This window comes from Mugil cephalus, chromosome 5 (assembly GCF_022458985.1).
Source record: "Mugil cephalus isolate CIBA_MC_2020 chromosome 5, CIBA_Mcephalus_1.1, whole genome shotgun sequence".
In the NCBI taxonomy this organism is placed as follows: Eukaryota; Metazoa; Chordata; class Actinopteri; order Mugiliformes; family Mugilidae; genus Mugil; species Mugil cephalus.
This window is the reverse complement of record NC_061774.1, coordinates 23972969-23988003: the sequence shown is the minus strand read 5'-3', so window position 1 is coordinate 23988003 and position 15035 is coordinate 23972969. Positions and strand designations below refer to the sequence as shown.

Sequence of the window (15035 nt, the reverse complement as noted above, 5' to 3'; positions counted from 1 at the left end):
AACGTCTCCAAAACAAAAGCAAATTTATTCACAGTGATCGCATCGGGTTTCACGTCTAACACAAACAAATACCGGTGGTTCAATTACAAATGTGATCAGAACAAGGATCTGAGCCGTGGCAAATCACTCACCACACAGACCTTGATCATGTATTAGCTTCCATTATTTACCACAGTAACTATTCTAGCTGCTGCCCTTTTCAAAAGGCCACGATTTATCCATCAGTATTAAATCAGCCGCTGCTCTGTGATTCATTCTAGTAGGAATATGCAAATTAATTTGTTTTATGGAGAATTTCGATCTTGTAAAATTACAGAAAAAATAAAGAAAATATATTTACATTCAACAGTTTCAAGTTTACAGAAGTCACCAGTGCTTTATCCTATACGTGTGTGTGTGATTTCCTTCTTTAAACAACTGTGTGATTAGCAATTTCTGTAAGAGTGCAACAGTCTAAATTTGCTTTCCCAGTCCTGTTTAATTGTCTCTGGTTATCCACAAACACTGTCAAATCTTGAAGTTACACATCGCCAACATTGTTCCTGAGAAACACACGAACCAGGTCCAGAGGTTCGTCGTCCGGGATGAACCACCAGAGCTGCTCAGCAGGTACTCGACCCGAGACCAGGAGCCGTTATTTGGCAGCGGATCCACTCCCAGCGTGTGGCACAGCAGGTTGTAGACGTCCACCGCTCGGATAGGAGCTGCACGAACGTTCTTCTTGAAGTCTAGACAAAAAATTCGGTTAAAATACAGATTTAAAGCAGCAGCACAAACAAAGTTAACCACAAGAATGTGGCAGCTGAAAAACACACAGCACTTTACACATTGCACAAACGAAAAGTAAAACATTAACACTGTATTCCAGTTTATTGTAGATCCGATGAACATATCCAGAGATTTCCTCAATTATAAGGGAGATGTCTGACATTTTCTGACATTTTCTTTTTGCATTGTAACACAGCGTTTCTTATTCAACACATCATCTCACGTCAAATGCAGTGACTGTGCAGTTAAAACACAGTGTTTGTTACCAGGTCCTGCCGCCAGAAAAAAGCCTCTCATGTCGAGGAACTCGTTGTCGTAGCCGTGCCAACCGTTTTGCCAAGCAATGGGCTCCCCGGATTCGTTTTTCCAGAAGGGGAGTGTCGTCTTGTTCTGGAGAGAAAACACAATCCACAGAAACTAAATGTAACTAAATACAGTTAAAGTCAGTGGTTATTCCAGTGGATTCCAGAAATCCAGTGGTGGGCAAGTTAAAAAAAAAAAAAGTGATAGACTTTAATGATCAGCAAGGGAAATTATTTTGTTACAGTAGCTTAGTTGCACATAAAAGAAAACACTCTTAAAAACCACAAGAAAGATGAAAAAATATTAGATTAAAATCAAATAAAAATAAACATTATCTAGTAAAATAAACTAAACTGTGCAATCAAAAAATTACAGAATTAGCATTATGAAGAAATGAACAAAAGTAAACAGTGTCCAAGGTGATGTGGTTGTTTGGCCAGTTGCATAGCAACATCCTTGTCCTCTGAGGGAGGGATGTAAACACCAAAGTAATTAGTTACATTATAATATTACTGTATTATTACTGTAAGGCATTACATTACTTTAGAGTTATTTTCACCAAAATAACTGGAAATATGGATTGTGTGTTCTCAATAGATGTTGTTCCAATCTGTGTAGCTCATTTCCACATCCAGTAGAAGGTGAATGACATAATGACTAAGCTAGGCTAATGCTAACAACAGCACAATAAAATGGCTGCAGTTCTGGCTCATGGCTCAATGCATATTATGATAGAGATACTGTAAATTTAGATGTATTCATATTAAAATCAATATTACTAGAAGCTACCACTGTCTATTGTAACCAATCTAGATACACCAGGCTAGATGTTTCATTAAATTGTGCTATTTTGGGAGGTACAGATGTCTTTTGGTTTCGCACACAAAGTGAACTTAACTATTAAGTTCTTTGTATCCTTTTCTCTGATGAACTGAAAATAATGAGCATCTGGTGAATGTAGAGTCCCACTCTGCCACTGCATCTCATCATCTCAATCCCCAATCAGCCCCCCAATTTTGTAACACGTTATTCCCAACACTGGTTAAATCCTAGTAAACATCCCCGGGAAGATATCTGAGAAACGTCTGGACCAGGTATTCATTCATGTGGATGTTACTTAGACACGTAGGACCCACTTAGACCAGACCACACCTTTTTTGGCTGTACCATAACCTTCACAGAGATTTGTAAGGCCCATTTCTAACCAAGCTTTGTTTCCTGGCTCATATTCCTTCCTCATAATACCATCTGTTTGTATCTTAAAACTTTACTTTTTTAATAAAGCTCAAAGGACCATCCCTTAGTTATTCTGTTATAGGTCTATAGGCCTGTCCTCTCGTCTTTATCCTCTCTGTATCCCTGTCTCCATTCACTCTGTATACTTGTATGAATTATCTCTTTTTTTTGTCTCTACTCAACTGGCCTCAAGCAAATTGAAGTGTCTCGAGATATCAGATATACAAGCACTATAAATAAAACTGCACTAAATTGTGTTATAATGGAAGAAAACCAACAATTGTTGTTGGAAGATTTACCCTTGTGATGCCTCAAGGAGACGTTCTACCTGACCTGGACTCGTGCATACGTTTTATCTGAATATGTGATGCCCTGAGCGAACCACCTCCTCTACGTTTAATTCAAATGCAGATGTTCAAAGTAAAAAGATGAGCAGGCGAAGGGAGGAATGAAACGGTACCTCGGTAATAAACCAGCCGGGCTCAGCCACCAGCGTCAGGGGGGAAACGAACCTCCCTCCTCCGTAATGGAACCGTTTAGGAACATCTTGTCTGCTGTAGACGCGCATGTTAGGAACCTGGGACAAGGCTGCATACACCTGGGATAACAAGAGACACACACTTATACAGAAACCTTTAATGGAAGGGAAACAAAAGACGATGACATTTAAAGCACAACTTTATTGAAAATTCAAAATGACTTTAGTGACGACTTGACAGGATGAAGAATAGGTTAAATTAGGTGGTAATTAAAAAACATGCTTCTCTAGACTAAAATAAAAATCTACAATTTGGACCTAAATGTGTTTTTCAGCTTTATTATCTTGGCGAAAAATACACCAAATATTTAACTGTTTTGTCTAAATCCCAAAGAGCATAGCTCTTCAACAGGGAGTCGCAAAATCTTTGGTTGATTAAACATTTTTTATACACATTTTCCCCCCACGAATTTAAATTTCCTTAAATACACTTTAACATGAATCCAACATATTTTAATAAAGAGATAAATGGAGGTAGAAAACATTATCTTCTCAACAGAGCGCCACACTAACCGAGACCTGTCAATCTCCGCCTCCTGTACACAGTAGGCCCCGCCCCTATTGATGCTGAGCCAATCACGAGGCCACATATTACGCTCTGACAATTGGCCTATTCAGTCTCCAGGTGAAATCCAGATACATGCTGCAAAATTAGCCGAGGAGAAGCTAACAGCTCGTTCCCATCAACATCCGTTCATCCACGGTTAGAAGCTGTGCTTCTCATCAGGGTCGGACATCTTGCTAATTGGGGAGTATCTGTATCAGATGAGTTGGTGATTCATTGTCCCTACTACATTTAGCTATGTTTAAATCTACTCAATATTACATATTTATCATAAGGCAGTGTTAAATATAGAACACATATAGTTGGTAGGGGGTAGCTACTTAATCTCCTTGGCCTGAAAAACATCACCTGCCCAAGAGCATCACGCCATGAAGGAAAACAACGATTCTGGTTTCACCTCTTGGTACTTGTTATCTCTGGGCCACAGACTGACCACCGGCCCCCTGTCCATCATCTTGGAAACGTCCGCCATGCTGATGTATTTATCCAGTTCGATGACCTTCTCCATCCACTGGATCTTCGTCATGCCGTGGTCTGAAAACAAGACCACGTTCAGACTGTTCCCCATGTCCATCTCCTAAAACAGAATGAAACGTGAACATTAACCACAGCAACAGAAAAGAATATATATATTGTAATAACAAGAATGATGTTATTACTCTGATTTTGCTGTTGAGCGTCTGCATGGCAACATCCAGTTGTCGCACGGCTGTTCTGACTTGTTGAGACTCTGGACCAAAGTGGTGTCCCTCCACATCTATTTTCTCATAATATATTGCTGCCATTTCTGCTTGGCCTGATCTAAACAAGGCGCAGAGAGATACACATTCCTTTAAGGATCAGCTAATATCACAGACATTTTCTTCATAGTCACATTAGTGCAGTTTAAATGCTGCAAATGTTTAAAAATGAATCAAACGATGCGATCATTTTCTCAACAGAACCATATTCTGTGTTGTTGAAAGCCTGTATCGTGACTAAATTAAAGCTAAAGCAAGTAGAGCTCCCCCTGGTGACTGGCTGCAGTATAGGTCATAAGCCCCACCTCCTCCATGATAGTGGGCGGGGCTTGGTCCAACATTTCCAATCAGTTTCAGTTTCATTTTAGTTATTTGTCACTATAGAACATTTATCTATTATTTACTTGTTTTTTTTCAACTGTAACTAATCATTTTAATTGATTGATTTGTCTATTTTTATTTTATTTACTTATTTCTTCTTTTTTTTTTTAATGGTATCCTGTGCTGCTATACGGCCTGTCACTGTGGATTCATATGTCAGGAAATGTTCTGTGAAGTGTTCTTTAAAATGTTTAAATAAAAAGTTCAAAACAATGAAACAAAAAGAAACAGGATGTGACATCATGATGACTACCAGTTGCCATGCCAACCGCTGCATGAAGCGGTCCATAGGGCAGTAAGAGTGGAGATTAGAATGGAATAGAATAAATAAATAAATAACTTTTCTTGGTGGGGGTTGAGCAGAGTGTAATATTATGAAGGAAGGAGGAAGAGGTGGAGCCTCAGGGCGGCACTATCATGTATCCCAGAGGAAGATCAGTGGCTAACTCTTTTATCCCTTCAGTTATCAGGCTGATTAATACCAACATTTAATGAGTAGTTTGTGCTTTGTGGCTTCATTATTATTGTTTTTCTTATCCTATTTGTTCCATTATTCATTCTTTTCCCTATTTTTGCATATTTGCACTTGCACATGATATTGCTGCTGGGAAACCATTAGTCCAGCTGATTACTGACAACTGAGAGTGCACTGTTAGAGTTGTATGTCTAACAAATGATTGTGTTGATGATTGGTTTATTGTGCCGGGAGCTGTAAACTGAATTGCCCGCATGGGATAAATAAAGTTTGTTGAACTGAACTGATAAAATGGCTCCGTGTGGCTCCACTCTCTGAGAAAAACCAAGATGGCAATTGTATCCGAGTGCATGGAAGTGGGGACGTGTTGTCCATATTTATATACACTCTATATCTAATCTTTTACTTTTCTGTTTGAGTGCCTTTGTAGTGTTGCTCTACACTGACACAATGAAATGTAAATATTTTAGTTGTTACAATAATTATAAATAATATTAAAAAACTATAAAAGACGCATTTGTTATGTTGCGAGACCCTGCGTCCTCATACAGGGACGTTAAGTTCTTCATTCTGCAGCCAATCACAGCACAAAAGTGGACAAAGTACAAAACCTCATCAAATTCTATGGTTGAAACTAATTAACTTTTCTGGTAGTTTGATGTGATGCGCAAATTTAACCAATTCTGTCAACAGTAACGGGCTACGACGTCGCTAATTAGCACGTCCTCGTTTGAGGACGTTGGGATTTTGGGATCTTTCCTATAATTTACCAATTAACTAAAGGATAAAAATGAATAAAATTCACTTAAAAGCCAAACTAAAAAGGTAAAAATAATAAAAATAAGTTAAAATGAGTTAATAGCCAGACTAAAAAGATAAAATATGAAACAAATAAAATAAAATAAATAAAAATCAAGTCACCAGACTAAAAAGGTAAAAATAATACAAAAAAAGTAAAATTCAGTTAAAAGTCTTCCTACCTCAGGACTTTGAGAGCATCCGTTATGGATTCTGTGAGATTCTTCTCGGAGGGGTTGTACACGTATTCCTCGCAGAAAGTTGGACGGACGCCCAGAATCTCCACCTCACAACCTGAGAATAAACACACAAAATTAATATTAGTGCATTATTGTCCATACTATAGTTTATACAATAATAAACATTATTACTCCATAGCTCACATGCTTGGCATCAGTAAACAAATTATTCAGTCTGCATTAAAAGTAGGTGACTTCTCCTTCTCTCTCTCTCTCTTTTTTAAAGTAATTAAAATATGGTTTTATCTTTATTAGGGTTCCCGTTAGCTTTCAGCCACAAACACAACAAATTAAGCAATGAAAACAAACAAAAGTTGAAATTATACTATATAACTAAAACAGAAAAACACATATCAGATAAAATAATTCAACAAATAAGTGAAGTCACGCTGAGTGTAAATCAAACAACATTAACCAATATAGTTTCAAAAATACAGCACAAAAATGACAAATCCATACAGTTACTTTCCATCTACTTATCTATATCTAATTTATGTAACTTTTTAAAATAAAATCTACCACTGATGCATATTTCAAACCAAATAAACTCTATAATGTACAGTCATATACATGAAATATACAGAACTAAATGTGTATGAAGACAAATTACAGACAATGCTCCAGACAACACACAGATCAGCCACACACATGACACATAAAGCGGATGCGTGTGACGTTGCAAACACCAATAAACACATTAATTTATATGCAGGCATTAATTTATAACAGCATTAGAGCTGTGAGCTCCTCGGGTGTTTACTGTACAGCAGAGGGAGACGTTGCCAGAGAAAACTTCTCCCTAACGATGGTGGAGCCAGATCATCTCTGTGGACGTTCACTGTCAGCAACATCCAACAATAAACTCTGAAGTCGAAAACAATCCAGAGTTTGGCTCATCTCAGGGAACTTAAACTGTATTCGAGTATTCGTCTACATTTTGAAGAGGTCCAGTTAGAGAAAAACGTCTTGAAGCAAAACGCTAAGGATCATAATGATTTAACTACTTAGTGTGATAAGTAGCCTCGTAGTAGGTGATCTATACCTGACTGTCACATTAAATTAATTCAGTACGAACAGAAAACTTTTTGACAATATTTATTGTCACATAACGTAGTTTTCTGGACACGTGTTGCTATCTTTCTTTTTCTTTCTATTTCACATGTATCTCATTTGTCTGTAGAAACTAGAGAAGTGGGCATCGATACCAGGACTTTATGATCTGAAATCCTTTTTTAAATCAAAATTTCGATACTTCAGTCATTGGAGGTGGAGGTGACGTAGGAACACAGTGGAAAGTAACTAAACTACTGAGCTGTAGCAGCACAACAAACCTTGTGAAACATCTCAGGTTAAACCACAACACAGAATATGTGTCACGACCCGTCGGCCATGAGCTGGCTACTTTGGGCTGCTGGTGGGCGTGGTTTGGGCAACTCCAGACAACACACCTGCTACTCATCTCACCTGCACTCCGGTTCCTCGTCACCTAATCAACTCCCCTATAAAAGACCAGTCTGAACATCCAGTCCCCGCCGGATCGTCGCATCAGCTCGTATGAGACACGCCAGAAAACCTGAATTTAACTTCGACAAGTAAACCTGCCTCTAACTTTGCTTTTTTCCTGTCTTTACACCAGACCTTCACACCCTCTGCTTGAAACTAGATCCGCCTGCCAGCAAGCCCAGACCGAGACCCCTGGAGCTCCGATCCATGCGCTCGCCCAGACTCTTCAGCAACTCACGCCACGACTCATTTCTGTGTTTTCAAATAAAACTCACTGAAAATCACTTTAACTCCTGGTCTGCGTTTGAGTCCTGTCACCAGTCCTGACAATATGAGACATTTGTGATGAGGAGGACGGAAGAGGTGACAATTAAGAAGCAAGTTTTCATTTTTTATTAGTTCTTAATAGTTAAACAGTAATTTATTTTAATGGTCTTATTATTTTTATTACTTATTTCTTTTTTTATTTGAAACAGCATTTATTTTCACATATTTTGTATGATTATGTATCTGTTTGGTTTTTCTGTTGTTGTATTAGCTCGGCTAATAGATAAATGAGGCCGATACCTCGAAATACGTCAGAGTTTAAAATAAATAAATAAATTACTGATGTATTCTTTATGAAGCTACGATCTGAAATACACCACTTTTTTAGATTTACCAGACACGTTAGGGTGTAGCTGCACAAAGTATCGGTATTGGATTGGTATCGCAGATACCAGCTTGGATTTTACTCAGTATCGGATCAGAAAGGAAATCGGTGGTATCGAGTTAGGGACGTACTATTCGCCACCTGGACTTGAGCATTATTACGTTGGATGCTTTAACTCTCATGCAACTGGTCTGTGGTGAGTTTCCTCTTTCCTCATCCACAAGACCTCACCAGTTGTGCACGAGGCTAATAGAGACGTCCATGCAGTCTTTAGTGACCAGTGATATCTTCTAATGCACATAACAGCAAAGGAGTAGTGGTACCAACAAATAGCTGTTGAGGAGGCGTAATGATACTTCAGATTCACTTTATTTATCCCAACAGGTCAATTCGTTAGCAGCTTTTCCACATGCATCCCATACACAGTCAGTCAATCCAATAAACAAACAAGCGAGCCAAGGAAACAATAAGTGCATGGGCCCATAATGATCAATCATAAATATCAGTGCTCCTTAAGATCAATAATCTGAGTAGTAAAACTACAAATCCCGTGGATAAATAGAATAAATAAACAGATAAAACTGAGTGGGGTCTGTGTTTACCAACAGACAATACGTCCAACAGTGACCAACAGAAAAACATGGCTGACATAGCATCTGCAGAACAATAACCAAGCTAGCGCTGTGTGTACTTACCAGGCCAGTAGTACATGAAAACCTTCCTCCCCGTCTTCTGCATGGTGACCCATAGAGGCTCTGACCCGTCCCACCAAAGAGGTAACCGGCTGTCAGGATTGGTCCCAATCACAAACTCCTTCCCGGAGGTTTCGTCCCACATGTAGTTCCCAGTCATCTGATGAATATCACAGTGTCGGCCTGAAAAGACATCAACACAGTCTGAAGGACCTTATAACATCTAACATCTCAACTACTTTAAAACTACTACTTTAAAAGTAACTACTTTAAGGAAACAAGCCCTTAGTTTGAGCACTGTAAAGAGACAAAGATGTCACAACAACATTTCAACGTTATAAACAGAAAGACAAATGCTAAATAAATAGGTATATATTGCAATAATAACAAGTGGTTTAAATTGAGAGATCCTGTCTCAGACCACTTCCCAATATGTTCAGAGGTCAGAGGTCCTTGGTTTTCATATCTGAACATTACACTGGTCACTTCCTGGATCGGATTCCCAACGATGGACGTCAACACAAGGTCTGAACGGGGCCTCATTCGATCCCCAGTCTTTACAATGTGTTCCTCACAGTCACAGTGTAATTATCCTCTTTCTGTGCCTCTATTTCATCCTTGATTTTTAGATGAAATGCTTAACATAAAACTATTTAAATGCCGATTTCACTTAAATTAGTTAATAATTCAAAAGGATTAAAAACAGGAACGTGATGAAAAAAAAACAGCATGAAATTATTAAAATCTTAAAATTTGAAATGCAGTTTTAACAAGAGGAGTTTTCATTTCCTTGCGGTGCTGTGCAGTCTTCACTGAATTCCCGAACCGCTGTGCAGAGAGTGGCTTGTCTCTGTTGTGTGTCTCGTAAGTGCAACACATGTGCAACGCATGCCCGTGTAATTGTGGCGACGTTCTAAAGCCGCCAGTGCTCTGCTCATTCTTTTGTTGCATGCCTGCGCACACTGGTCATCAAAAAGCTATGCCGCGCTGCTACTTGGCCCCCACCGCCGCCACCACCACCACCACCGCCGCCGCCACCACCGCTGCTGCTGCTACTGCTGCTGTCAGCATTTCAAAAGCCCCTCCTCCACACCAGCATCCATGCAGGCTTTAAGAGGAAACATGGGAACCGAGGCGCAATGAGGTCAGAGACAAAACATTAATGCTGCACACTACGTACTGTACAGCACAGCCTACTGTACATCACAACTACATATGTCGAATTTCCACGTTTACCCAGAAATAAACACTAATTTGTGGCGTAAAATAAGTCAGAAAAACACCTGATCATGTTAACTAGAAGTTTCTTTGAGTTGTAAATCTTTTATTGAAGCTCACAGTCAGAGTTTGGGATTATTAGGACCTAAGAAATATAAAAATTAAGCATCATCTTTCAGCAGGAAGTAGTATTTTTTTTTGTCCTCATATGTGGACACTGGGATTATTTCATTATTTATATTAGAATAATAAAGTCACCAGTGTGTGACATAAATGTAAAACTTCAAAAACAGAACTGCAAACAATTCAGTCCCAACGCCCTGAAATGATTACTTGCTAATTAGCGACGTTGTAGCTCGTTGCTATTGATGAAACGTCGCAGCCAGTGAAGTCACCATGGTTACAGCCACTGAGCGGGAAAAGGTGACAGGTGATCGTGAAGATTAGCAGCATTAGTTTGAATCATAGGCTTTAAGAGTGTCTAAATTGTAAAATTAATTAAAACAGCTGTTGTGCGATTGACTGAACCAACAGATCTGAAAAGCAGTCACTTATATTTTTACAGATATCTGACAAAGAAAAGAGAAGTAAATGGATCACTGCATTACTAAAGAAACAACTGCAATCCAGACACAGAAATCTGGTGTTGTGGTTCACATTTAGTGTCAGGTATTAATATTAATTTATGCTGTATTTTTTGATGAAGTCATACCTTAAGTTACTTGGCGTAGTTACGGTTGACAGAAACTATTTCAGTTCCAACAATAAATAAGAATAAAACAATAAACTCAATATTTGCGATCACTCCTTATCATCCTTTTAATGTCTGGTCTGATGCTAACGTTACTTCTCAGTAAAGCTCTTAGCATTAGCTTCTTTTGTTTAGCTACATTTATCATAACTAAAATTACCTAAAACTAACTTAAACTAACTGAAACTGAGGCTAATCCATTTTTACAAATCCATACTAGTTCCTATGGATCATTGTTGAGTCCATTTGTCCTTAATTTCATCTAATAATCCACATTTTTCCTGGTCTCACTGTATTTACTGATACATTTCATCATGTTTTTGCCACTTAGGGGGGCACGGCCCCAGGCAGCAGTGGATACACTCTATAGAAACGTTAATAAGCGTTAATAATTAAATTTTAACCATAGAATTTGATGGTCCTTTTGTTCCTTCCGATAAAAAAACCCGCGATCATGTTTTCACCGACTGGTGTATTGACCCTTTGCTACCACTAGATGGCAGACTACTGTGCCCACTAACAGAGAAGAATAAGCTGCAATAAAACCTAAAACTTAATGTCCCCCTATGAAGACGCAGGGTCTCAGGGGGCTAAATTAAGAGCCTAACCCAGCTGTCATTGGGCCGGGGAGGGCCAGGGGTACACCCTGGACACTGTAACTCAGGATGCATTGCGTTCAAAAGGAATGTGGACACATGTGATCCAGATCGCCTCCAAATGTGGTCAGAGACGTGGTCAGTGCTCCCCTGGGGGTGATCTGATCTTAATGCAAGGCCCCTCTGTGTTATGTTTGAGATATGTAAACCACCATTTGGTGCCACAGGGGGGCCGACTTTTGTTGGTGGCTAAGGACGTCCTCTTGAGCTAAATATTCCTACGTCTGGTTCAAGGGGTCAGATCCAGAAGTGAAAAGAGCTGCGGTAGTCATTTGCCCTTGTATGTGCATGTTGTGGAAAGTCTTAACTCGATCACACAGCCTGGTTGCCAGGTCAGTGTGGAAAATTCAACAGCAACAGTTAAATGAGTGTGAAACTGTCTCGCTTGGATTATATAGTAAATGGCCTGTGGTAGAGGTCTGGAAAGAGCGAAACTTCTTGTGGTGTTGAAAGTGATTGAGGCTTGTCTTGACAAGTCAAAAACAAACAAAAAAAACAAACTGAAACAATCTCGGGTATAACGAGTGCAAAACAACGCGTGAGATCGACTCTGCAAAATCCCTCAGGAGGTTTTTTTGGCAAAGCAGCAGCGACGGTTGATTGAGCCCATTCTTATTCCTCCACCAAAGACCAAAACAAAACATCGGCAGCACGAGCCAGCACCCTCCTAAGTTCTTCAAAACGCTGCAGAGTAGAAGCCCAGTTTATGAGGAGGTTCAACCAACCAGGTCTAGATGCTCTGCAGAAACTAGAAGACACTGACTGGAGGAGGGTTTTGTTAATCAGTAATGTCTGCGTGTGCACTATGGCCAGATCTTGTGGAATGTTAACGGCACCAGAATAGTAAAACCCCTGTTGTGCAGTTACACTTTATGTTATAACCACTTATATATCCCATCTATTTTTTTCATATGTGGCCCTCAGTACGTAGTAGAGTTCACCTGAGCTATAAGAAACACTGCTGACTTGCAGAATGAGTCAGTATCAGTATATTCAAAAACCAGCTGGTCATGTTTCAGTTCAACCACTTCATCAGATCTTGCGTTGACGAAGCTGTTATAGAAGAATGACAATTGAAGTGAGAGCCTTATATATTTAACATTATTGTTTTTGTCCAGATGTGAGTAAATGCACCAGATAATTGGTTTGAAAATGTACCTGTGTTAAATGCAAATCCCTCAAGGTTTCAATTCAGTTCAGATTTATAGTTTTGTGACCCCTGATTATAATTATAATTGTTTATTTGTGGGCTAGAGTACCACATCAGGACTACATGTGCCCCCCCTTTTGCTGCCGTAAGGAGAAAGTTAATGTATGGCATGTGCACTATGGCCAGTGTACAAATAGGAAGTTAAACTGCCTCCCGTTCAGTCAGAGTTGTCTGAAACTTAACAAAAATAAGGAAATCTCTAATTCTATATTATTATATACAGTAGAGTAGAAGCACAAAACCATCAAATCCCCCAAATAATGTTGTTTTCTTTAAATAAAGTTTGGCTTTAGATGCTATGAAGAAGGGTCGTAACAGCATAAATGCTTTGGTGTTGGTAATCAGCGCAGTACAGAAGCTACAAATAGGGGCTTTACCTTAGATAACGTGAAAGTTCAATCAAAAGTCGACCATTGACCTTTCGCAAAGCCCCAACCCCCAAATGGTCATTGTTCAATCATACATCCTAGCAACCGTTCCTATGTATACAAGGTCCGTTAAGCTGCCAACCTCCGTAAAACTAAATTAACATTGGCTAACTTGACGTCAGCTAGCTATGTAGCGAGTTCACGTTAGCCAGCTAACATTAGCTGTTGTGTCGAGTCTCAATGCTGGAAACGCTCTCTAACGTTATGTTTTGTCAGTTCACATCAAAGTTGAACATAGCGCTACAACAAGTAATTTAAACTTCTTTTTTTCATCTTTCATGTAGCATTTTGTGAATGGACAGCCTACTCCTGAGGCTACTTCTTTGAGGTCGAGGTTTTTCAGATTTTGCCAGCTATTGCTTCAATAATCGTATTTTCCCCTTCGTTTACATATTTGAATATTTTGGACATAGCCGTCAGATGCATACTGAAACTTCCTTTTGCCTCAGATCAGAGGATATCGCGCAAGTATTGCTCCAAAAAGAATCACTGACACACACCAGTGCACTGTGTTGAGACTCCGTCGGCATCGGGAAGCTTGACAAGTTAGCTAAGAGGGAACGTTTTTTTAAAAAACTGTGCTTCCAGGTGGGATCTATCAATCCCCACCAATGCCAAATTGTCTGGAATTGAATGGTATATCAAACATATGGTACGTCCTCATTACCCATAATGCCTTTGTCAATAAAAGAGAAATGTGGACAACATTCCTTCTACGTCACTATCATCATGTCATTAACAACAGCTTGACAAGAACAACTGAGAAGAGAGAGGATAAACGGATTGTTAGTCAGGATTTGATACCTGATACTGATGCACAAAGTTTCAGGAGCAAAGAAGCCTAAAAAATGCTGCTTCAGACACTTTTTGCATATATATATATATATATATATATATATATATATAGGGTCAGTGGAGAAGGGTTGGGTTTGTTGGAATCCGATTGATCTTGCACTGCCACAACTTTAATGTATAAACCTCACACATTTACAAGGCAGAGGGTTAGTGTAACTTTCTTCCTTAACACTTGAGTCTGGATGATGTGATGAGTCAGTTCAGGTCAGGATACTATGTGAATATTTAAAAATAATTTCCACATCTTGATAAGTTTAAAATGATGAAAAGTGAAGTGATATATATATATGTGTGTGTGTGTTTTCTGTGATCTGTTGGTTGTATAACTGAGATATAAAGCATGAAAACAATAAACAAGGCAAATATTTTATGGTGCATAGATTAGAGGTCTTCCATCCATGACACAAACATCAACTGTGCCTTGCAAGACAAACACAAACACATCTGCAATTTCTTAAAGCACCCAACTCTCGAGCATTGAGTCAAATCTATTGAAATATGCTTTGCACTCTACAGTGAAACTCGGAATTTAAAGCAAAAACTAAATGATAAACAAAAGAGTGGGTTTCTCTTTTTCTTTCAGCTAAAACCAATGCTATTGTGTAACAGGTCCAAAGCCCACCACCACCACCACCACCACCCCACCTCCCATGTGGCCCCCATCAATTAAAATGAGTTTTTACGCCCCTGCTCTGCACATAAAATGGATAAGATTGGGCATTACCTGTCATTAAGGAGTAATAATTGGGGTAGGACAGGCTCGGGAAGTCCGGCGTCATGTAGTCCACCTTCACCCCGTTCCCCACCAGCTCCCGGAATCCGGGCAGTGCGTTCAAGTCATCCATGTAATCGTAGCGGAATCCGTCGATGAGGAAAACCAGCAGGGGACGACCCCCGAGACCCCCGTGCGTCCCGAGGCAGAGCAGCAGCAGCACGGAGAGGACGGCGGGCTGGATCCGGGACATGGTGGCGTCGCGTCGTCCGCCAACAGAAGCGCTGGGAGCCGCTGGGAACCGGGGGCTCCTTT

The 15035-nt window shown here is 39.6% G+C and overlaps 1 protein-coding gene across 1 annotated transcript; it reads right to left on the bottom strand.

The window, feature by feature from the left end:
• On the bottom strand, positions 1–15035 carry enpp6 (ectonucleotide pyrophosphatase/phosphodiesterase 6). Its single transcript, XM_047585282.1, has 8 exons — positions 14733–15035; positions 8894–9073; positions 5987–6098; positions 4070–4211; positions 3808–3987; positions 2768–2905; positions 1035–1158; positions 1–728 (listed from the first exon to the last, which is right to left on the bottom strand). Exons 1-8 carry the CDS (start codon positions 14971–14973, stop codon positions 508–510), a joined length of 1338 nt encoding a protein of 445 aa, XP_047441238.1. The 5' UTR covers positions 14974–15035; the 3' UTR covers positions 1–507.

Bases quoted from the DNA above. Each gene is read 5' to 3' on its own strand.
- enpp6 (XM_047585282.1), bottom strand. From the start codon at position 14,973: ATGTCCCGGATCCAGCCCGCCGTCCTCTCCGTGCTGCTGCTGCTCTGC. The intron at 9,074-14,732 runs GTAATGCCCAAT...ATGTCTTTTCAG, and splicing joins TTATTACTCCTTAATGACAG to GCCGACACTGTGATATTCAT. The intron at 4,212-5,986 runs GTAGGAAGACTT...CGCCTTGTTTAG, and splicing joins GATGCTCTCAAAGTCCTGAG to ATCAGGCCAAGCAGAAATGG.